The sequence below is a fragment of the Lineus longissimus genome, chromosome 6 (assembly GCF_910592395.1).
Source record: "Lineus longissimus chromosome 6, tnLinLong1.2, whole genome shotgun sequence".
NCBI lineage: Eukaryota > Metazoa > Nemertea > Pilidiophora > Heteronemertea > Lineidae > Lineus > Lineus longissimus.
The window spans coordinates 3,287,369-3,313,040 of record NC_088313.1 but is presented as its reverse complement, the minus strand read 5'-3'; the positions used below and the strand labels follow the sequence as shown (position 1 = coordinate 3,313,040).

Below are 25,672 nucleotides of genomic sequence, written 5' to 3'. Positions count from 1 at the left end.
AAATGATACCTTTTTCGTGATTATCAAATTTTGATCGCGACACCAAACATTTATGATGACAACACCAAGTTGTCTGGTGGTCATAACGTCCTGTCCCAGTTTGGCAATTATTTTCACGATTTCATATGATTAATCGAATGGACTCAGACAGGTAAAACAAGAGTATTAAGTAAATGAAATGGATTCAATTGAGTATCCAAAAAGGTACCAGAGTTTCGAAAACATCCCAACAAAACTATGAGAATGGTTTGGCGGCTCCAAAATGATTGCTCCAATCAGCTTCATCAAGAAGCTGTAACACCGTTAAAGGTCCGATTCCACTACAGTTATCGCGGTTTCGTCAATTGCGCAGGTCTTGTTGTCAGAACCATTGTCTAGCCAATGATAACACGTGGAAATTCTTCCAACGTCGAGCTCTGAAACTCACGAGGTTTCCCGCTACCGCTAGAAAATAAGCATAATATTGGATTGCACATGTTAAAGATATATGTACCACCAAGATTTGGGTCTTTATCTTGCTACTACTAATAACACGATAAAGAAAAAAAAACAAGGAGAAAACTTAAATTTTGTATTTCTTTTATTCACAGTGTCGTATTGTACTTGAAGTACCATTTTACATACAGTTTTTTGACACAATTGTACGGGTAGAAAAAAAGTTCTGGAATTCTTAAGACCCATAAAATCAGTGTGGCCAACGAGAAGTAAATGCATTGTGTTCCACTATTTACATAGAAAGATTTTCATATTTACACTATCTTACAATACAGTGGATCTTAAAAATATATACACACTTGTCGATTTCATTTCTGGTGAATTCAGCACAAATCTTCTAGAGTAGTGAACTAGTGCACTCGCACACTCAACTGGTTACCTCTTAAATATGGTCCGGCGATCTTTAATATAAAACAAACCCCAAAACAAAACAAAAACCCGCTGATACGGAATAATATCAAGATATTTAGCCCGCGGATCGAGAGATCCTTGCTACGGTATTCCCTGTGGAAACTTGATGTGTTTTGTTTCGCTGAAATTCTGTGCTGAATACACCTTTATTATGCCACATATTATTTCCCTCCAAGAAGAAGACCATCACAACGTATTACTCCAGTATTGACTATAAAGTGTTGTGAACATTCATCACATTGTTTCACCAAAAACATGTTTTTACGAAGAGAAACATAATATCTGGGTTCAGAGAGCAAGCGGCGGAAAACTATGTGAAACTTTTAAAACTACAAACAATATTGCAAAAAAAATTTCGACTGTCTGCATTCAACAATATGACTTCAATACCTATAAAAACATTCAATTTGTTATAGTTAGTCGTCATGTACATTTCGATGGATGTATATAATGTAGTATATTGAAGCTATTTTCCATACGAGGAAGGTGGTTCATGGGCTGTATATGAATAGCTTTCGTTCAACATCCTTGATTCACACAATGACTTAAACCATAATTAATTGTACAGTTTCCAAATTATGCCGAAGACACGAACGATTTTCTGTATTCCAGAATATCATTTATCCACATGACTTTGCCAAAAAGTAACGAGAGAAAAAACCTTAAGGCAATCTGAATCGCGGTCTTAGGTGTTCATTGCAAAACCAGGAAAATCCTTTTTTCATCTCATCTCATTGTATGCAGACTTAACAAAATGAATATTAGGGGCACGTACATGTAGCAAGACGTGTACTACAATACGGATTCGTATTCCATTCTGCTACTGAAAGAATAACAGATGACCTTTGTCAAATTCATGAAGAAATTGTTTTAATTGTTATAATGCAAAAATAACGACGTTTCAGCCAGTAACTGAATAATTTCCATACGCCTTGCATATACTGTTTGCTGTAAGCCGACAGATTTTTGCGCCTTCTTGTCAGACATCATTGTCTATAAAGAGCCATAGCATTTATTCGGGAACACCATGCACGTGTACATGTACACTGGAACCAAGAACATCATTTTACACACAAAAACAAAGGATGTATACCTTCGTCAATAACTTCCCTTCTTCAACGTACTCAATAAATGCTTTGAAATCTTGGCAAGAACAGAACGGCTTCAGTCAACACATATGTAGGTAAGTGTAAAGTTGATTATTTTTCTAAAATTTAAATATGATGTACCAAGGGGCGATTGAGATTAACAATACATCACCAACAATTGGTTTATATCGATTTGTAGAGCGATATAGTTATGTAGACATTACAGATACATCAGTGGATAATGGACAAAGTTGCTAATAATATTCACAAGGTTATTGGCAGCATTAGGATCACCATATAGAAAGTCAACATGTTCGAGCACTTCTCTTTGGGAAAGGAAAACATCTACATCAAAACTTAAATTTGCAAAGGGCAAAAATACGCACACTAAAGACAGTGAACTGCTGCGAGGATGTAGCATATCTTCGGTGTACTATGAAAACCTTGCACCTGCCATTTCGGCCAAATCCCGGGGGCAAGAATTTCATTCTCAAGCTAACTGGCAAGTACTTTAGAATCCACCGACCAAAAGCCTTTCAGCACCACTATGTTACTTGAAAACCACGTACTGCATATTTATTGCATTGCAGTTCAAATAAATTTTTCGGCGCTTTTCTTTAGAATTGAAAAAAATCAATGCATCAATGTACGAGGTTTTCAAAGTAGACCGACGATATGTTTTAGTCTTAGGGACTGTTAGTTAAGTTACACCAGTTTCAGACATCACTAGAGACAAACAATGAACTAATCAGATAGACAAGTATCAAGTGTTTGGGCGTTACTCTTACCGCCACGACCACATTTATTCAAGTAAACAAGTATGTTCAATCGGCCCAAGAACTGTATACGTCCACCAAGATTAATCGATGTTTAAAGTTGCACCCACGTAATTTCCCAGCGCTTTGTCCAAAGCTCTGCTGAAATCTCATCCATTAACCTTTAATAAACGTATACCTCTGAGTGAAGTAATACTAAACCTGGTGATTTACTAAACGAAGACATAGCGTAAGGATATTTCATGGATAAAGGAATGCTTACAAACTACACTTTAGGAATCTGTAATATTGTTCACAATACGTGTTACCTTTTACTCTAAAGATCTCAGAGAATAACGAATAAACCTGCATATATTCTTGATAGCACATACACAAAGATCCCTAATTGGATCCCTAATCAGCTCCTGCTAGTCCCCTTATCATATTTCCGACGAAGTAGATTTAAGTTACATGTAAAGGAAAACTTGATCATTTGACGACTTCTAATATGTGCACTTCAGAGGTCGATAACACAGTTACAGGGATGACTGTGCTACTGTTCACCGCCAAATATTCGCAGATTTCGCGAAAAACTTAGATTTGGGAAAGCCAACATCGAAAAAATAATTTTTGGATTGAAAATGCTGAACAAAAATTCTGAATTCCGCAGAACGAAAATAGTTGAAACTTTGCTTTTTTTCAAAATTTTCTGCGAATCGCAAACATAACCAGGCACGAATATGTGGCGGCTTAGAGTAAAAAGTAAAATGATTAGTTTAATTGTAGCATCTTAAAGAGTATAAATTCTCTTCAAGGACCGTATATCATGTAGCAAACGGATAATCTGAGTTCTAAATATTTTCCAACTGGACCAATCAGGCAAAATGCCACATGGTTGTCGTAGGAAGAAACTGCCAAAATGACAGTGAAATGGGGTTGAAAAATAAACATCATCGTCACAAGCGGATAATACAAAAAAGGGCGTGCAGAAAACATGTGAACATTTGTATCAGCTGTGTCGATTATTCTTTTTAGACCGATCAAGTAAAAGTAACATTACCAAGCCATGCCAAGCTAACATTAATACTAAAGGTTTTAATATCCGTGCAGTCAAACAGCGGTTCGGATGAGTAAAATGGTACAAGTTTCCACTGGAAGTTTCGATAGATTAGAAAAGTTAGGATATTTCGGGAGTGGGTTGTTAGGGTTTTCAAGACATCAAAAGAATAGCCTATATTGCAGGTATTCGCGATGCATTCATTCTGCTGTAGCCATGGGTTACCACGGACTGAGCTAAAATGAAGCCATGCACTCGACCTGGAGGAACCAAACGCACTTCCCCGCAGAGATGAGGGCCGATTCAAGCAGTCCCTTTGATACTGAATCAAGCGCCCGGGCCGGACCAGTGCTTCAACGCTTGAGCGTATGATAAAATGAACGGTTTGTTAATCCTGGACATAAATGATCAGGTTCATATTATAGTGTATATATTTTGAATGTCGGAACGGTGGAAGCCAGCCCAAAGCCACTTTTGCGGAAAAAGGCCACCAGTAAAAAAAAACAGTGAAACAACAACTTGACATGTCGTATAAGGACTTTGGCGTGACTGCGTAAAACTATCAAACCGAATTCCTGAATGTCATTTCTGCACATGGCATCGGAAGCTATCAGGGTTATATTAATTTTTACTGGGCGTACAGTCTTACTTCGATAAATTGAAAACATATTTACACTTAATTTGATTATATCAATATTACCCTGGTATTGCATCAATTTGGAGCATCACACGACAGTAACACGTCAAACCCATAAGCATAGAGAAATAAAAAAACAATTTTGATTTTCAATTCGACTCTTAATGGCTCTTAAAACGCTCCACTTGTCTTTGATAAGAAAGCGCAGGCGACTTCTCCTTTTCATGACCATTATCATGTCATCAAAAAGTGCTGACGAGGCAAAAACAGGAAACTCCCATCCCGACTAAACGCGCCATCACCAATGATGATGATGCCGATATTTACAAACCGTCCTTAAGAGCTAATGTTGAGGTTCACATGTGCATCGAATTGTTCACTACAAGAGTACCGAACACATAAAATAAGCGATATATACTTTGTTGATATCTTCCTCTGATATACACATCTTCTTTACTGGATAACCAAAAGCAATTTGGCAAGGTGATGCAAATATATTTCATTATTTGCTAATGAATTGAGAATACACTACATTCAACTCTTAACTTTATATCTATCTTTTAAAACAAAAACATCTTTTGAGCCCCGAGGAAATTCACAGCGAATAAATTCTGACATCGTTTTAAGAATCTGAGGTGAATTCATAGGTTTGCGCGAACCTTGTAATTGGCGAACAATCACTTCAGGAAGATTTACTCTAAGAAAATAAAGGGATCAACAAAACATTACCGCAAGTAAGCAGGCTTATCATGTTACTAATATGCTCTTTAAATTGTCTACCTATTGTAATTATACATAAAATCTATGTGACAGGACTATGGTGAAGTGCGCTTTTTGTTAGACTGTTAGCTTTAAATCATTTTACGAAATTTCATTTGTTTATCTCATAACCAACGCATCTTATAACCTGTTAATAAATAAACTCAACGCAAGCTTCATGTTAAAGGTTCACACTGACATTTATCCCACCTTGACTTGGTACCATGCTACACTAATGGGAAAGCTTAGGGCGAAAAGTAGCACACTGTAGTCTTGTTGCTTTTCCCTATAAATGGTTATTAAGAAAAGCAAGCCACATCAGACAAAATGGTCTAAATGTTTTCATCAGCTTTTTGCAACACTAGCCTTCTCGGAGTACACCCGATTATTAGAAAATGCACCATTAAGGATAACATCTTTGCGCCAATGCGCGCTGAATCATTCAACTGTCATTTTATGATCACCCTCAGGCTATTCCTTTCATCGTGTATTGTTCGGTAAATAAAAATAGGAAGAATAATCTGAAAATCTTTGAGGAATTAGCAAAACACTTTTGATGACAACCCTCTTTCACAAATAGGCCTAAATTCGTAGTGATCACTTCGTTTTGTTTTTAGCAATATTTATCAGATACCTGATATCGACTATATAATATTATCGACTATAAGGCATTGTGCTGTTCACAAAATCTAAATATATAGCTGGATAACACACGCCAAAAATAAAAACTGAATTCTCTGGAGAACTCTGGGCAAATTAGGTAAGTCTATGCTAGAAAACTGAACAATCAGAATACAATCGTTTAAATTTTGTAGATTCCCAAGAAAATTATTTGGAATTACTTGAGAAATTTGTAAATTTACCTAATAATCTGTAACAAAATTTCTTTTTACATTGCACATTGACTGAACATGCACAAATGGAAGATAACGCAATCATATTTGGTGACAATTTCAGACATACCAGAAGAAGAAATATCCAGGAGGCCATAAACATTTTCGAATTCGTGAGAATATAAGAAAACCATTGTTTATAAGTTTGCTGTATTCCTTTATACGGTGAAGTTCAATAGCACAACAGATTCGTAATGAGAAAGCATTTTTGCGCTTTTTCGGATCTATTCTCTTCCAAATATATGTTTTTTCGTGGCTCTGTTTTGAAAAATAAATTTTAAAAAATCGAGGAAAGGTTCATGCACACTTCGTATTGGAAACTCTTGGGCTAGTACTGGTAGCCGCCGCAAGATACAGTTTAGTAGTCAAAGAGAGGTTTTAAGTGCTGAGTCAAATGTCACATTGCATTAGATGAAATATTCGACTTACACTGACATCACTAAAGAATAAAAAGAAAGGGCACACTCCAATTATATTCACAAGGTATACTGATATCCTGCTTTCAGACATCCCATCTTCTCTGTAAAGGTAACCCACGTCTAGACGAATCACATCTCCGCACGAATTTTAATAAGGCTTCAAAGGGTTCCAATGACAAAAAGAAAATTTAATCATGGACTATTAACATACGTTGCAGTTAGAAAATCGACGAGGAAAGGTCGTCACCCTCCACCTTTTTTACCCTGACATTTACTGGAGGATTTTAGAGCTGTGACTAATGGTTACAAAACGAACAAAATTTCGTATTTGACCATTTGACATTTATATGTCCAATAAGTCAAATTTCCTTTGCGAAAAAGGAATTCTGCAAACCTGGATGACTTATTTGAACGTAGGCGTATCATAGCGGCGTAATGGCGGAGTGGATAGGCCCTGACAAGACCGACCTTAGAAATTGGACCAAAAAAGATATGCTATTACTAAATCCGATTTTCAAGTAAAACCAGGGAGATGATTCCAACATTGCTTGCTTCAATACAGTAGAACGTCTCAACATATGCTGTCCTTGATAGGGAGGTGGCCTGATTAGAGAGGTCCAAATGAATGATGAAACTCAATGTTGAACCAAATCAGTGCCCTTGATATGGAGGGTATCCTTAATAGAGAGATGTCTACAAAGGGAGGTTCACTTTAGTGGAATACTGCATTGAAATCTCATCTTCGAAAATCCAGAGTCAGTCGTATTCTCCTCCGCCCGCACACGTTACTGCTCGATCGATAGTGCCGAGTGTGTTGGCCTGAGCTTCAGTATGTTTGGTGGTATTGTTCGATTACATTCAAATGTGAGTAACTTATTAACTTAAACAAGTGAGAGGATGCCGATGATTCCAACAGCGCAAGGTCCTTCATACATCACTGATACATGTGTGGTTGACTATTTTTATTAAGAGCAAAACTAATGTCCTAGTCGGCTGACGCTACTGATTTATATTCCCAACTTAATATAAATATCAAATATAATCGGCGCAGGTGCAGATGACAGATGGTTGGAATTGTCAGTTTAAATGTGAATAATAAGTTTATATATCGCAGTGAAATTAATTTCAGACACACAGGCGTTCTCGTACATTATCTAAGGAAGACAACAGGTAAAGACAGGGGCCAAGTATAGGTGTGATCAAGTTACACGAAATTGCTGACAGGTGTCTTCTCCATCTTTCTATCTCGCAGGTCACCAAAACTCTTCGTGCGTGTATTGGTATACATATTCATCGCAGAATCAAACACTCCCTAACTGAGCATCATATTCGGCGGCCGAAGACCACCAATTCGACCCCCAAGTTACTGCCTAAAGTCGCCCTTTAACATCAAGACCAGCCACATGAACAGTTACGTCGAGCCTTCAATCAAGCATCAAATTAAACATTAAACCGAGTGTACTTCAAGGTCACAGATAGACAGAAGGCAGGCTCGTTCCAAATTGCGTAGAACCATTCCGGAAAGACGTGCATGTATTCATCAATAAAGTCTGCCCGGTCTCCATACTCTGCCAAGCCGATTTAGCCGCAATAGCTACACAGAGTTGCGTATATTTCTTATACTACTAGTACATAGACCAGCAATAACGTATCCACAATGACTGATGTCAATAAAGGTTTTTTTCTATTGCAATTAACCGCACACAGAGATGCATTGGCAACCTCAACTAGTGCTTGATTGAAGAAAATTTAATAAGGAACGTCAAGGAAGCAAGAAGCCTTTGAGTTTGGAAGGTAAGTGGTTTACACAACTTAGATGAACAAAACTGTGCATAGGCCAACTACTTACATTTGTAATGTACGCCCCAATTTTTTCAGGTTACGATGGAATGGATCTCACTTAGAGCATCATTGGCTGTACAAGACGGTGCATCCCAGAAGATTCTTAAGTTGAGCGAGCTCGAGAATTATGAGTGCTGTTTCAGACAAAATTGAATTTCCCCTGGCAGGGTGAAATATCGGGCAGGGAAGAACAGACACCTGAGCCGAAGAGGCTGCGCTGTGTCAACAGTGCACTTTGCGTAGACAAAATATAGAGTACCTTAGAACTGTGAAACGATATGCCAAATGTCAAGTTCACATACTCTAGTTTCACGGCTCTCAGACTGATTCGTTGATCTGGATTAAGATTGCCCCCATGATGAGACCACTGGGACGTCATGAACGTCGGGTAGCTTGGCGTTGCCTACTCTCGAGCATGTGATTGGCATCGAGCGATCATATGCATAACATCTAGTGTGGCTGGGCTTGAATGTTCGGGAACAGTTCGTCAAACTAGTAAGTACCGCCTATCTTTCAGACATATGACGGCTCTTTTTGAGTTTGTACCGCCATCAAGGCGACAACACAGCAGTTTCGCCTACATACGATACACTTCCCCATTTCGTGAATGTATTTATTAGATCAAGTCGAACATATATATGAAACATGAAATATGAAATACATATTTCCCCAGGTATGTCCGCTTTTTTATGGTGATGGATAAAGGCGTCATGTTATAGTTCTATAATCCTACAGTAATATATCTTGTATGATGACGATAGGCTCATGTTTCTGTGTGTTTTTTATCTTTTTTACGAAGTTCTTTCCGCTTTTTGTATGAAAAGAAAAACTTTCTGGAGTTTTATTGATCGCGAAATCCGCGAACAAAAACACCCGCGAAAAATTGACGGTTTACAGTACATTTTCCGGCATATCGATTTCTGGGATTAACCACGTTGTTATAGCCTTTGTTGGGCATTGCATGTCTAAGCATCTACAAGTAGACAATCCTAATAAACCGCGAACATCTATTGCCAGCATTGTACACTCCCCTTTGTTTTTAAATTGGCTGTGGTTTTCCTCGATATTTCAAACAATGGATATGTGCATGACATGCTTGGTTCACTATACCACTCCGTCATACGGATATTGCCACGCCGGATGCAAACGACAGACCTCACTTCATACAGTTATGATATAGCGTATCAAAATACCAATGTATAGTCTATACGAGTCAATATCATAAAGTACGCCGAACGCAATTTCATTTAAATAATGCGTCAGGGCGCAATTTCGTTGTTTTCTTGGTATCAGTATCACTGTATGATGTGATTCAATAGAAGTGAATGATAGTTTTTTCAAGTTTGTTCTTTGTGCTGTTCATTTTTTGATGGCCAATAAATATTGCTTGAAAAAAGGTCTTGACTACCAGTGATGTATATTACAATCTCAATAAAGACATTTCCTTGTCTTATATTCATGTTTACTTATAACAACAAAAGCCCACTGTAAAGTCCACTCTCGACGCTATTGTTTCCGTAAGTAACATCGTGTCAACTTTCAATATCTGAAGCATTTTAAAAATTCATGAAGTAGAATGTTAGCTCCGGTTCCGCGATTGATTGGATTATACGACCTTCAAAGCTTTCAGATAATACTCTGTCACAACACCAAGTTGATACCTTGCGATACATGTCCTCAAGGGAGGTAGTCTGTATGAGGGAGGTGATATCTGACCTTTACTGAAGAAGCCTTTCTCTAACGTTTTAACCATGATGATGTGACCGCAGTTGGTTTCTCATGAGGTTGTTATTTTGCTGAAAAGAATCACGGCTATATCCACTGTGCCACGCCAATGAAAACTAAAATTATAACCGTAGATGTTTATTTCGAGAAGTTTACTGAGATTTGTGTGCTTGAAATATTGCCTTGATCTTATAACCTGCCCCGAGAACATCACTACAAATGCAGTTGAACCTCTCTATTACGGACACCCCCGGGATCGACAAGTGTTGTCCTTGATAGAGAGGTGTCCTGATTAGAGATGTCAAATTGAATGGAAACAACCAATTTGGGACCAAAACTAGTGTCCCTGTTAGAGAGGTTGTCCTTTATAGAGAGGTATCTGCTAAGGGAGGTTCCACTGTAGTTTCCATCAAAGTGTGCAATCACGCTTTCTCAAATACGAACAACAAAAGAACACAATATCGAAATGAATACAATCAGCTACTTCAGCTTTTAAAAGCTAATTAAATCAAGTATGGTTGTGCAGTATTTCATATCCGGAAGGGCCGCACAAAGCGTCTTTGTCCGAAGACAAAATATTAGTTCCAAAAGTGACGTGTACTGCGAGTAGAGCCAAGTAGATTTCACAATATTTGGAAATTAATTTGAAATTGCCAGCGAGCTGCGGGGCATCGTTGAAATGGTTTGTCATAAATAAAATCATTTAAAAAGTGAATACGAGTCCATGGTGCGTGCTGTGTCATTCATATAACAGTGGTAGGGTTGAACACGTTTTAAGTGCCATAGTGGGATATGGGCGAAGTAGGCCTCCCTCCGTTTTAATTTATAGAATTTTTAGGATTTGAAATCATGCCTAATGTCAGATATTTCTTCTTCTGGGATGCCTAATGGTACATCAGCTTCAGTATCAAAGTACATTTTGCATATTATTGTGCTGTCGTAATAAGAAAACAATCAATTGCAGTTGGTGCACCCTGTAAATAAGTTGGCGTCATGGGTTGCGACTTAATGGGTATCATGTCAATTTATCGCTACTAAAATGTCAGCGAATAATTATCTCGAAACTAGAATGATCTACTCAGCGAAGTAGTAATCAGTACAAAGTTGATCAAATAATCGGGAGACGTCTCAAATGTCTGTACATGTACTTGCAAATTCTATTCCAGCCTACAGATTCGTAAAACTGTCAATGTTATCAGGAGACTACGATTTTATAGTTCATGTACTATTTTCACAGATCATCTCTGAAAAAAACATCGATAGTCAATAACTTCAAAGCTTGATTTGCTGTATGTAGCCTTTAGGTAAAGAAAAAAAACAGTAATTGCCGTGATGAAACCAAGATGGACATTGTCATGGCGTCCACTACAAAGCATTATCGATCGATACGTGACAACTGACATCAAACAAAATTCCAAATTATACCTTTGGCATAGAATGCAAATAAGGATATCTGAGGCGAGAAAAATATAATCATACCGACGGATGAGCGAGGCTTTTAACTCGATACCCACGTAGGCGTATCAATCATAAATTTTCGCTATCTCTTTTCGAGAACGATCCAAAGGATCGAGGCATCAACAATGACATATTTGCTGGGGAGCAATCATTCTGAAGTACAATTACATAATAATCAAAACACTGTACATGTACATAATCGCTTGTGATTATCTTAAAACCCCATTACAGTCTATTCAAAGTTGATGTCTGTTCTTAAAGTGCATCATTCTCGTATGACATCAATTCGTCTTTAAATCTTCGATTACGAAATGTCACTATACGGAGTTTTTTAAAACATGTTTCAACTTTGGCAAAATGGTAAATGTCTGAAATATTACTCATCATGTAAAAGCAATGCCAAATCTAAAAGGCAGTATCGCGTGACAGACGAGAACAGGATAGTCAGATTCTGCGTATGACATACATGTAAAACACCCTTAATTCGCGCCGTCATTGGTTAAGAAATTATTTGGAAGAATAAACTAAAAGTATCAATGGTAAAGCAAATACTTCCTCCCGCTGTACCTCTATCAGCTGGAGAAAAAAAGTAAAACAGATAACTGCTGATCATTTAAATCCAGATTTGACTAACTAACCTGGTTTAGCTGTGTATTGATCATGACACCTCATACAAATTGCTTAAAGTGATATACAGTTGACCCGGTTTAGTTGATTTCAAATCAAATATAATTACAAAATGACACTCATAATGTTCATGTAGGCTACTTACAAACAGACTTGCACTCGAGGCTAAATTTCCCACACGGCTGTTGTCGTGCAAGCTATGACACGGGAGTATTCCTGGCGGAGACTTAAGATACTCCATTCTTGAACATCTCTCTCTACTCGACCAAGAGGTCACAACCTGTAATGAATGTTCACTTCACGTAGAAGAAAACTTTCGGGATTTATCTTGATCAGAACTCACAGCCAAAAGAAGTTTATAAAAACCACAATGTCCCAAAGGTCCCCTCGATATCACGAAGATCAAAATATCATGATAAGTCGCGATGATATCCAAACAGTGTTACCGAGAAACCTGGCGTCAAATTTCTTTGTCATGCTATGCAGTGCCAATAACAATTAGTGACAGAACACAGTCCCAAGGGTAATTGCAATTGGCGTGTTCCCCCGCACCGGTGTAACCCGGCTGAGCCACAAAACGAGGTTATCTTTCCCATGGTGTCTTAGTTTGTTATCGAGTTGCATTTTAAACCTCAGCATCCCCGTGCATTACAAACTGCTTTATCATGTTGATGTTTATGCCACGGCGAAGCAAAAACAGGCCATCAAAATAAGCTGATTTACAGTCTAGGTAAATTCACTTATATCTGCCTCCGATGACAGATTTGCCTACCAGATACGCAGCGTTCCCTACGAGAGTCGCTTCAGAACGCCCACAAGCTTAAAGTCCTCGTATATTTTTAAATGGCTTTATATTGGTTTAATGTATCAGTTTCAAGCGTTTACTTAAATGATTGATGTCTTCGCGATCGGTTTAATAGCTTTAAGGTAAATGAGGACATTTCGATGCCATTACAATAAAGCTTCCATTTGCACTAATGTGATATTTCATCAATTTTATACGTCAATTTTTACCTAGTAAAATGTCAACTGTCATTTTTCTTGATACGATTACTTTCATTACCACTTATTATTTTATTTGCTTACTTTACAAGCTACATCCATCTATGCTTAGATGCTCTTAGATATTGATATTTTTCGCTTACTGTATGTGACTTACATACTCGCCTACACACACGCAAGTGCCCATTATCCTCCAAATTCACTCTCGACGACGCGTTACTTCAATATCCCCATTATCATGATTATGATCAGGATCGAACAGTTTCCAATCATTCAAATCGATAACGTATTGTTAGATTCTATTATACCGCAGTTTCACAGCACGAGTTCAAATCTCGCGTGACTAGCTGAGAATCCACAAGATTCTCGGATGCGAAACTGCGGCTACTATTGATCAGTGCTCTATATCCATTGTCTTGGTTATTCACACGGTTCATCAACATCGCTTCCACTGCGTTAAACCCGGGCGCTTTCTGCTCAGCAGGAGATATCACCATTATCGCTTTTATATGGACTTGGAGAGAACGATCCAACTTGGTCTATGTTGGGCTTATCACCACACACAGCCTAGCGAATTGGCTCATATTGGTTTATCACCACCAGCAGTAAATGAATTATTCAAAATCCAAGCGATAGTCTCATGGTATCGAGACATGACATGGTAACTCGTGCATTTCATCTGGTTTGCTAATGACATCTACCATGTGAGACATAATTGCACAGCCTCATTTATAACTGGGCACCTGAATGTCTTTAGTGTCTTTGAGTTCTGCACGTGAATTGAGGCGAGTAATTACGACAAATGCGGCAATTTCAGCAAAATAGTGGCACTGGCAAAACTTCACCGAGGAGCTTGACATATGAATGCATGCAGAAACACATTGGCTTTGACTGTGCTTGGCAGATTGGCACATCTTGCAATCTGCGAAGTATTCATGGAAACACAGAATATTTTCATTTGCATCTTTCCTACTACCATCCATTTCGTACATTACGACGCTTCCGATTCTCGCACTTGCAATTTCGTTAAGATAATTATACACATTTGCCTTCATCTCAAAATGAATGTGAAATGTTGATTACGTATTCTAAATAGTAACCAAGCGACCTGCTTCCGTGCGAAGCGTAATTGCTAATTACACGTTTCTATCAGAGTGATATGACTCTCGCCTGTCAATTAGTCCATCCTGGATCCAGCGCAGTGTAGGGTAGGTTGAGAATTGGGTGCCTCTTTTAATTTATCACGAGTCAGTCAAATATAAGACGGTATAGTGCCACTTGTCACCAATCACAATAACCCTTTCTTTACATTGCCTATCAGCGGATTCGTGAAGCAGTGAAACTGTAACGATTTTGTCTATAAAGTGACAGACTGTCATGACCGTTAGCCGCAAATATGATGGCATAGTGCTGTACTTGTCATCACTCTGCCTGCAACACTATAAAGGCTTGTGTTCAGTATAGAAGAGAAATCGAAATGTGTTGTTCAATTGACTAGGGCCGATTTCAAGATGCGGTTTTGCCCGAATTTCCGTTTTTAACCTTTTTTACTGCTTTTTTGTTTCAAATCACGGGAAACCTCAGCGGGGTCAAATCGGATGATATATTGTTATATCTTTTCATAAAGAGACAAAAAGTTCATTTTGGTGTTGGACGCAACGATCCAACCAACATTCGCCACAAATATATCAGCTTCATGAACTCCCAACAGTGTGTTCAATCAGCCTTACCATCCCATTGCTACACGGCGGGGTAATTTGGAGCAGTTCGCCTGGCAGACTCGGACGGCCGTGACTGAGAAATGGGGAAATAGTCACGACGGAATCCCTAATATAACACTATTACCATGTCGTTATTCACAACACGGACATTCCTCTGCCGTAGTAAGTAAACGACCTGCTCTCGGGGATGTATTTTTTATTTGTTAATCCGTTTGAGTACTCACAGATGTTTGGTCGTGTGGGCTACTGTAGCATATCAACATACTGTGTTCTAGTATTGATATATGTCAGATTGTAAATACGGGTGTATTGGGCATTTGAGTTGACGTTTCTTACGTATCATACCAATGAAAGAGGCCCAGAGAGGTAAGGTGGCTCAGCTTCTCGAGTATTTCTGAAAATGACTTAGGCATCGGCAATACATTGTAAGCTTATATATTGAAAACGCGACGGATCATTCTTTCACGCCATGTATGTAGGGGTTAAAGTTATTGACTTATAATATTTTTGAACAAAGCCAAGCAAATCTGAACGAAAGTCGTAGCTACATGAATGCCAATATATGGATCAGTATAGTCACGTCCGCAGAGTTATTGGCTTGTAAATTACGCTCACTGGCATCAGAAATGTCAATACAGAGCTCATCCACCGATTCTTCATTTCTCAAGATCCTATCTCCTGGTCTCACGAGATCAGATCTCAGTGAACATCAGGATTTCCTCTTTTGACTGACGACAAGCCAAGCGAGTGTGGATTCGCCATCCATCTATAAATCAACACGGACAAGAAACCTAACAGGGGGAATTTACAAAGCTGTCCGGAGAGTGTAAATAAAATTCCGAGACGTGCCTGCCGTTGAAGCCGTGTCGTTTTATCCACAGAGAGTCCCCTGGTCGATATTCAAAATGTACCGTTGCATTGATCGGGGTACGCTCTGCATCTTAAACCTGGATTTCTTCATATTGCGACCTGTTCCGAGTCGAGACGATGTGGGGACTAATCCTGCGAGTTAAGACCACGGTGGCCGGTGCCCGCCCGTGCTCTATCGGTAATTTTTCATGTAAAAACCAATACTGCCCCAGGCGATACAGGAATGGATTAGTGTAGTCGGGTTTCCTAAGATGACGAAGCTGTTTGCAATTTAACTGCGGATTGTTCTTGGTTTTTCGACACGCCCAGCTGCCAGCGGCATAAGCGACTCATCACACTACATGCAAGCACATCGTTTTTGCCAGTGACGTTTTGCCAGTAAGAAGGTAAAGTCTGTTTTTACCTTCACGCTGTTGTTGGCTTTGTTTCTGAGATCGTGTGACAAAGTTATCACGCTGTTATACGATCATTTCTTTATCCTACATCAGCCGAGGAGCAACATAATAAGTCAAGTTCAGTGGTCGCCAAATACTTATAAATTCAGAAGGTAAAAACTTTGTAGCATTCGAAGCGTCATGACTGTTAAAGCCAAAAGTAAATTCAGCAGTTTGAGAGTTTCAGTTGAACTAAAACTTAACAGAATATGCCATTTGTTGATTTAAAGTTGAACGTAGTCGTCGTTGACGGTTCATAAAGATTATGCCTTGTGGGTACCTTGGAAGCACGAGTGCAATTTTGAATCATTAACTTCAGTTAATATGCAGTCAGGCCTTTAGCGGTGTACAGCAATCATTTCTCAAATGTCTCATCTCAATTCAAAGCGATTTTCGTACCACAACAATACAATAAGACGGTGACTAAAATTCACTGGTGGTGGAAGCATGAAAGCGCAACGACGAATAACAGCAGTCCAAAGAAAGAGTTCTTTGACAATACGATAGATGGCGCTGTGGTACAATATGTCCAGGACCTGGACTTGTCTGGTTGCGACAGGAGACAGTCTCAGTATGACGGTAATCACAAGTACATTACTCTGTTTTGTCTGTCGTGTTACAACTCATTACGCGCGCACCTGTTTACTCCAACGCCTGCACAAATGATTCCATTTTGCGCGGCGGCGGATTTTTGATTCTAACCTGCATTTCACATACGATACACTTGAATACATACATATTATTCTCCATTTGATGTTTGATCCAACTATGTGAAGTATTAAATCGATGCTTTTTTAAATGAGGTTGTCTCCAATTCATATAAAGGCGACGATTTCAAATATCCCACTTCAAGTTACTCAACATCACTGTGGCTTTACAATGCACTGTTAGCAGCTGTGTTAGGATAAGTACAAAAGTCGGTCGAGGGTGAAATGATTTTGAAGGTTAAACCTTTCTGTTTTGAAGTCTGTATCGAATTTATGCCTTTCAGTGCAGCTCTAGGTGATTTTTCTCTAGTTGTTGACCTTTGAATTTTAAAGTGTTCATTGTTGAATTCTGATACTGAACATTCGTTCTTTTCGTTGTTCTGAAACCCATCTCAGTGAAATGTTGCTTTGCTACGACTCATGTTTGCCTCCTGGAAATTTACTATAATACGATAGTTGGCAATGTTTGTACCTTGTCAGCCAAATATTACAAGAAGTGACTCAGCGTTGCAATGTTTATGACTGCTCCAAAACAGAAAGCTGAGAGTTGTGAAAAAGATCCCAACCTATTGTCAAAAAGCCAAAACAACCTAATTAACTGGATATAAAATGATCCTTTATGAATTAGTAAAGAGATATTAATGGCATGGGTTTTTTGAGTAGTCATTACAGTGCAAACTCGGGGCACATTAGCATTCCATGTGCACGTTTAACACACTGGTGTCCCCGTGGAAGTATTGCGCTGGTTCACAACAGCATGGGTTTAATGTCTCTGCGGGTTGCCTTTGGCAGGGGGGAAGTAATTGTCTGAGTTGATCGCATGTTTTAGCGCCGAGCATGAATAATGAGCTGCCTTTCTGTGGTATCAAGCATCAGTGATAGTTGTGCAGCCAAATTGTGAATACACAGCATGTATAATCAATGCATGAAAGAGTTTCCCTCCTTTTCTCTTGTGTAGACACATAGAAAGTGCGGTCATCACCATTATACTCTTTTGCAGCATGTTTCAAGGTTGGGAAACTTGAATTTAACAATGTTGGTTTATTTTGTTTTGTAGTAGTAGCAAATATAAGTATATAATCATTGGACTCGCTCGTGTATTATTGGTTAGCAGCAATCGAGCGAACCTTCAGCGTGTTTTTTTTCTCGAAAAATCTCTACATTTCTACGTATATAGCACATTATTAGCACATTGGGTATCAGCTAGATGTTTTTCTCCACCGGCCGTCCGGCATGTCTGTTGTAGCCTTCAAATGAGGTTTTTCCAACAACTAGGCAGGTGCAGTCATTCAAACTAGTCAGGATGAGTGAAAGCGGCTTTTTCAGTAGCTTCGCCAATACAATTTCGGATTCCTTCGACGTGCCAGGATGTTTTTTTACAGCTTTTGGTACATGTGGTACAATGAATTCCTCATCCCCTAAGGCATGCTACAGCTCCTAAACATCACACAATACAGTTACAAGTTCATACCTTCAAGACAAGTGTATATACAGGAGCGATAGGTACATTTTACACTAAGAGTACTTTCAGAAAACGTGAGTGGTTTCAGCAGTTTGAAGATGAATCTGGGTGTCTTGTTTTCTCGGGTGTACAACACTTCTTCCAACGGAATGCCATCAAAAGTCCCTCCATCAGGGGTATTGGTATAGCCATTTGACAATTGCAAGACAATACCTTCAACATCTACCCATAATCCGGTCTCACACTCTAAGGGCAAGGTGAGATAATCTCACAATACCATCAAGTGTCTTTGAGCTTTCGTGTGGCAATCAAAATACCCTTTTAGGTTTTGCTAATCTAGGAATTAATTCATCCATGATAAGCCCCAAGATATTAGCTCTTGCGACAGTTTTGGTTTTGGATGACAATCACTAAACGCTGCACTGCAACGCAGTTTTTTCTCAAGGGTCCTTTCGACGCCATTAAACTGAAAATGAAGTAATTCTGCGTCTGGTTGTGAGTCACTCGTTTAGCACGTCTTTGAAACTACCCCACTGATTGCTTGACGGTGTTCACAGGTCTATAATGATGGAGCCCTAATTGGCTGATGAAAAATCCCTTTGTGACTTATTAATATGGAGTCTTTACACCAGATTCCACGTTCGGATAGTTGCATCGAGGCTTAAAATTACCAATAAAAAAAGTTTCAGACATACCCTTTCTAGTCAGGAACGTTAATCCAATAAAGAATATCCTTGTCGTTATTTACACTTCGTACTCATCCCGTCTTTATGTACTTCACTTCGAGTCCAGCTACATGTGCTACACACTACATGTATATTATGCCGGTTCCCGTGCACTCCAACTCCTTGAGCCATATTCTAGTGCTACCCTAAGAGATAATCTACATTAAGCTGTACAATATTTCGTATAAATTGATCCACTTTGTCAAACTGTTGAGATCTATCTGCCATCCAGATTGTGTACGATCTGGAATTCGTGTCTTCGAGTAGGATAAAAACATCCTGCACGACCTTCTATCTTTTTAGCAATGGGAACTATTCCTATGACTTCAAACAGGTTCAACGAGAGTATTTTACAAGATGGCACAGTTAAGAGTTGCATACGACATGTACGAAACCAGTCATGTGTTTTCCCTGCCAAAGAACACTATTGGCTTGGCCTATTTCTACTCCGACTCATCGAGATTACTTTAAAATGTTCCCTCCTTCACGTTCTTTACGTGGATGATCGTGTTGCAATCTAGACTCAAGAAAAGAAATCTAGATCGGAAATGTTCAGTCTTCAATGAACACTCTGATGTCCCAGTGATGAAAGTGTTCTTAATGATGCCAATCCTAATGTTCAACGGGTGCGATTTCGAAAAGTTTAGTTAACTTCAAACTTTATCCTTAGCAGGGTCTCATTTACTTTGCCTCATATTGGAAATCGTTCCTTTTATCAACATATAGCCTGAGGAAATCCGCGTTTAATAATCTGCCAATGCATACTTCATTGGTTTCATATTCAGCGCACTTCGCCATCGCCGATCAGAGGACATTTACATCCATCTACAAAATTCGATCTCGAGTTTTCCTGGGGGCAGTGTGACAACTGAACCGTCCTCCAATCGACTCTGTATGATATTGCATTGATACTGGCGAATGGAACTGTGTCGAGCTGCGGGAGGTTGAATCAAGTAGTCTGATAGATGATCGATCACTGTCCTTAAAGGGCAACAGACCGTACCGAGAGTGGACCAAATGCTCTCCACCACGTACGAGGCCTCAAGCAACAATGCTGGCACCTCTTGACCCGCTTCGTGCGTGCGTTTCCGCTTGTCTTAACCCAATAAACTCAGCCATAATAAGTCTTGACAAACCGCAATGAAATGTATAATACACCGTCAGCCTTGCAACTGTTCCTCCCGAGAATTTAAATCGTCAAGTTTTAATTTTGTGCAGCAGTTTTATAGAAACCACGGCAGGGCCCGCGTGGTGTAGCGCTTCGTGACTTCGTGTTCGACTGCAAAGTTCTAACCGTACGCTGCGGCTAGCCCATGGCAATGTGATGAAGCCAGCTGGTAATGAAATAACGAACGGATCTAGCATACGAATTTGCAGCAATCAGATCGAATTACAGTCACGTCGAAGCACTGTTCATTCATGCCAGAAACATATCACAGAACAAGTTTAAGGTATGCATCATCTCCGAGAGTAATTTTCTTTGTACATGTATGCTTCTTCGTCGGCTACCCTGTCCAGATATACATTCTCTTTCGGCTTGAAGCCATTCTCCAGTCTATTTCTCGGCACTTTTCCTGCCCGTAATCTATACATTAAATGAAAGACTATGACACAGACAATCAACGTTAAGACAAACGTTCCAAGCACAGCACCTACTAGTTCTATCATAGAAAATGTCTTATTTTCTATTGAGATATCATTATTATTATTATGCGTGAGTATGACTCCAGGAGTCTCTTTCGCAACTGTCCGTGAATCTTCATCCCCAAAACCATCCTCTGTCGTTACTGGCTTTTCAGTTTTGGGTGGCGGTGGTTGTATGTATTTTATCACTGTTTGTTTCTCTATTCTCGGCCAAGATACGTTAAGTGTCAATGTGACGTTGCCGCCAGCGTTTGTTGCTAAACACTCGTAACTCCCCGTATAAATCCCTTCCACGTGTGCAATTTTCATAACTCCGTCCGTTCTCACAGCATTCTCATCCTGGGGCGGTGGGTACGCGTTGCGCTCACCGCTGGGTTTGATCCAGTAGAGCGTTGGTGCGGGGTCTCCACTAGCACTGCAGCTAAGGATGCCGTTTTCGTTAGCAAACAGGAGATCCACGTCGTTGAATATTGGGGGTTGGCAACGGAAATCTCTCGGAGACAGACTGTTAAATCCACGGTTATGGGTATGCGAGGGAGAGGCACAGCTGGGTGCTGGGGCACCCTCAAAAACCCCAAGGTGGGTGTCGTAGTACTGTTTCAGCCACGAGGTTCTACAATTGCAGTGTAAAGGGTTCGTGTGTAATCTCAAGTGAGAGAGTGACGTAAATATGTATTGCATCTCGCGGCCTATCCGTCTGATATTGTTATCATTCAGCCATAGGTTCTTCAAAGAGTCATTAATGGGCCGGAAAACCTGCAGGGAAATCTCCTTGATACCGCACTGGTGAAGGTAAAGGCCTTGTGCCTTCAGTCCGTTGAACGTGTCCCTGTGCATGACAAGACCATCATTACCGTTAAGGAAGAGCTGTTCTAAACTCAGCCCCCGAAAGGTAAAATCCTGAATGTCCTTGATCTTGTTTTTACTCAAGTCCAACCATTTGAGATTTAACAAGTCAATGAACGTACCAACTTCGATGGCACGGATACCACAATCACTCAAATACAAGTGCTCCAAATGCCCAAAACTTGAAAAATTTGTTCGTGTTAGTGTTACCACTTCGAAATTGTTATTGTTCAAATTGAGCTGCCTTGCATCCCGGGGGATGCCCAATGGTATTGCCCGTAAATCCTTCCGTGAGCAGTAAACTATCTTACTGAGCATATTACAAAAGCAAGTTTTTGGACAGCCTAACGCCGACGCGGAGAGCTGGACCAGTAACAGCAATATAAAAGTAAACACCCTCACCTCGATTCCCCCGAACATGATGAATTGTTAGTATCCTCGATTAAAAACAGTAAATCCCTTCTGTCACATTTTTACGTTAAATCCAGAGAGAATGTATCCATCAATTGCCTTAAGGTCGCATATTACACGTTAGTCCCACTTCGTATGGTCTCTCTAACCGTTCTCTGTCATTGCTGACACTACACTGGCGTGCGAGCAACTGATTCTCGCGTATATTGTGAGACCGGTCGCGGTGGATTGGCTACGCTCGTGGCGGCGACTGCATATCGCGGTGGAACTATAAAGGCGCACGCGGTGTTACCGCGCCTTCTGCCGATATCGTTTGGAATTCCAAATATCAAAATCACTGATCTGTCAATATTCCTTGACGCAGGTTTTTAACGTTTGACTGAAGTTTGATCAACAAGAAGGTAAATGCGTGTCTTGAATGTTAAACAATTACAGACCACTTTATTTACCGACAAGTGCAAGTCCACGGTTTCTCTTCGGTAACTAGTCGGGGAGCAATTTAATCGTTCCTGTGTCGTTTGTACAGCTTTTCTGCTTGTTTTTCTTGCTATATAAATGTTTACTGAGGTAATCTTCCAGTCGGTTTAGCAGGGGGCTTATCCTTACTTTTCAAGCAGTGGTCTAATCTAAATACTAACGGCGTCGTTGAGGAAACCACTGAAGGGGGTTTCTTGTGTTGGCCCTCGACGATTCCCTGGAGTCAATGGTCTGCAAAGAAAGAAAAGGAAACATATGAATATCAACAACAACTGCACAACATGCAGTCCATTGAATTAGGTCCGCATAGAAATTCCATGTATGTTCGCCACTGTTTGTCAAATAGAAAACACCATGCTGCAATGCCTGAGAAATGATCTTACATTCATGCAAACAAAATAGGCTAGATGTAGCTAGAACATTTGCTACACATGAAAAAAAACCTAAGGTATATTTTCCTTGGGTGGTAAGAGCGTGTTGATCAACATCTTCATCCATTTTGCATCAACGTACACGTACATTTGTATTTGTAGACGAAAAGGCTTTTTGACGTATGGCGGGCCTGCGGCCAAAGGAGTAATATAACCAACTCGGTACCTTATTCTGCTGCAGAATGAGATATAAAGTATAGTTCTTGCCGGAGGATTTCCGGGTTGTCGACTTTAGTTAGTGATTATTGCAGTACAAAATTCAATTTTATCATGTATTCACCGTTATGCACAGTTGGCAATGTTGATGGATACCTAATTCTAATTCGTATTATCGCTTTGACTTTGACGGCGCAACTTTCTGTTTGTTGTTTTTTTTCTCGATTGATTGACATGTTTGATGTTTAGCATAGCTTCGAAAGGTTGCAACCATGGTTAGTTGTACTCACATTTATATTGTATTTCAGCTAATGTTCAGGATTTAAACATAGCAAACGGGCAAAATAGGATAAGGTTGAATCAGGTTTAAGGATTACATTTAAAATACAAGTTTTTTTCCCTTATCTCGAGGTCTTAACACATGTTCTTTATATATTGTACCTCGTATGAGGGAGTTTAGTTCGACATTAAGGATTATACGATTATTTACGTTAGACATGTGTCAAATTCATTGACAACCGCTTCGTATACTCAAAAAAGGAGAACTCATAATCTATGTTGTTTTCTTTTTAGAAAAAAACTGAAAAATCATTCTATTGGGCCAACAGGTATATACAGCACTCTTCAGCGTTTAACCTGCCTAAGTAATTAAAACTATAACCTACACAGCACTAGAAAACATACATGCATCACTGTTCGCAGTCTATCGTACGACTATTTTATTCAATATTTCGAGACCAACCAAAACAAACTTCATGTAGCGGCATGTAGATAACTGAATGTAAATGTAGTGTACATGCATGTATATACGCATTCTATATGAAAGCAGTGAAAGAATTGATAGAATCTAATTTACCGGTGCATTTGTGGTTCATCAAACGTCCATAATCTTTTTGACATACCAATCATCGTTGACCTAGTTCACATTGTCACACGTTTTTACTGTAACCTCTTTACCATGAATTGATTTCAATAAGGCTGTTTTACCCATACACCGATACGACAGCAAAATGACAGATGATAATGAAAACAAACTGGCATTCACCTAGTGCTTTATTGTACTGGAAATAATAAAGAGAACAGTCGTACAAAGCACACGTTTATAAAGTGTGTATAATATTTTGATATGATATTCTGTGCAGTTCAGACAACAAATGCATGTTGAGTGTTTTCGGCTTCAGTCATCAGAACGGACGGCAAAGTATGAAAACATTAGCAGGAACAGAAAACAAACATATCGAAACATATATTCATGTTTTACCTCCATAAATTATTGAATATATCGATGTAACTTTGAATTTTGTGAATTCGAGCCTATAAAGACATTAAGTAATTCGTGTCTTTTCTCTAGAAATAAGCTTGACCATAATAGAAGTAAATCAACCTTACGAGTTTGTTTCGGTGATAACATGAGTTGCAGTTGACTTGGAAATAAACGATAGCTGGTATAATGTAACATAAACAAGTACAGAACCACTTCTTTTCTATTTAAAAGGCTTAATATAGACAGTGTATTTACTCCAGTGTAATAAGTACATTCGATATATAAAACCCTTCCTTAAGGCGTGTTTGTTATTACTAACGATGACGCCGCAGGACCGAGTCTAGACCTAATAAAATCGTATGCTTTTGTTCATTTTATTGAACATGTAGGCATATGCAATTTGTATGAATCAGTGATGAGCATTTCAACGTGTTCATTCATGCTTCCACAACGCAGTTATCATACATACGTCAAGCAAATTTAATGAAAAATGTCGAGTGAGCGACGAAACGTAGTACAGGGGTACAAGTAGTTCATGCAAGTGTACATGCTGTAATTGCTTAAGGAGGCTTCTCCTTCCTGATAGTTCATCCGCAAACGTGCGGAGTGAGCGGCGAAAAGTATACACAGGTACGCGAGTGCGCGAGCAGCGATCGTCGTGCAGCGGAGCAACACACAATGCGCATTCACCTTCCAAGATGCTGGCAAGACCCGATATTTCTCCCGCAGGTTCCTACTGTCAATCCAATTATACCTGACTGCGGTTTATTCATACTGAGATGGCTCATCACCCAAACAGAATGACTGCAAGCAAGTCTTGATTACTAGTGCGAATTTTAGGGATATTAAAGAAGTGAACCCAGAAATTTGCATTATTTGCCGGTGGCGGCCAGGCGTGCTGCGGGAATGATTGATGGTACCAAGGCATTGTCTTTGGGACAGCTCGATAGCGACCATTAGCTTGCGTTTCTGCACAAGCGGATACAAAATTCACGTGGTGAAATTAACTTGGCAGGTAGATTGGCTGAGGTCTGTCGTGTCTGTGGATGCCGTGGCGTTTCTGATGCAGAAAATGAAAAGAATAAGGAGACGTCCTAGTGGCGCCGTGGAGGTCTCATTGCAGAAGACGGAAAATCCTCTCGGCGACATTTGGCTTATCATCAGTCATGGCAGTGAGGCCTGGGCTTGAAACAGTCCAGGGAATGATATGTTAGATATCACCGAACCAGTCATTTGCCAGTATAAGATGCATGTACATGAAAAAGTTCTTGCACTGGAACTGTTAAAGATAATTAATGCATTTTGTCATGTGGGTCATTTTACCATTAAAAAAGTAAAAAGGTCGAAAAAATATTT

The 25,672-nt window shown here is 39.5% G+C and overlaps 1 protein-coding gene across 1 annotated transcript; it reads right to left on the bottom strand.

Moving 5' to 3' along the window:
* Window positions 1-562: 562 nt before the first annotated feature.
* On the bottom strand, window positions 563-22,324 carry LOC135489752 (leucine-rich repeat-containing protein 24-like). The gene has a single exon (XM_064775249.1). It carries the CDS (start codon window positions 21,995-21,997, stop codon window positions 20,546-20,548), a length of 1,452 nt encoding a protein of 483 aa, XP_064631319.1. The 5' UTR covers window positions 21,998-22,324; the 3' UTR covers window positions 563-20,545.
* Window positions 22,325-25,672: the final 3,348 nt, after the last annotated feature.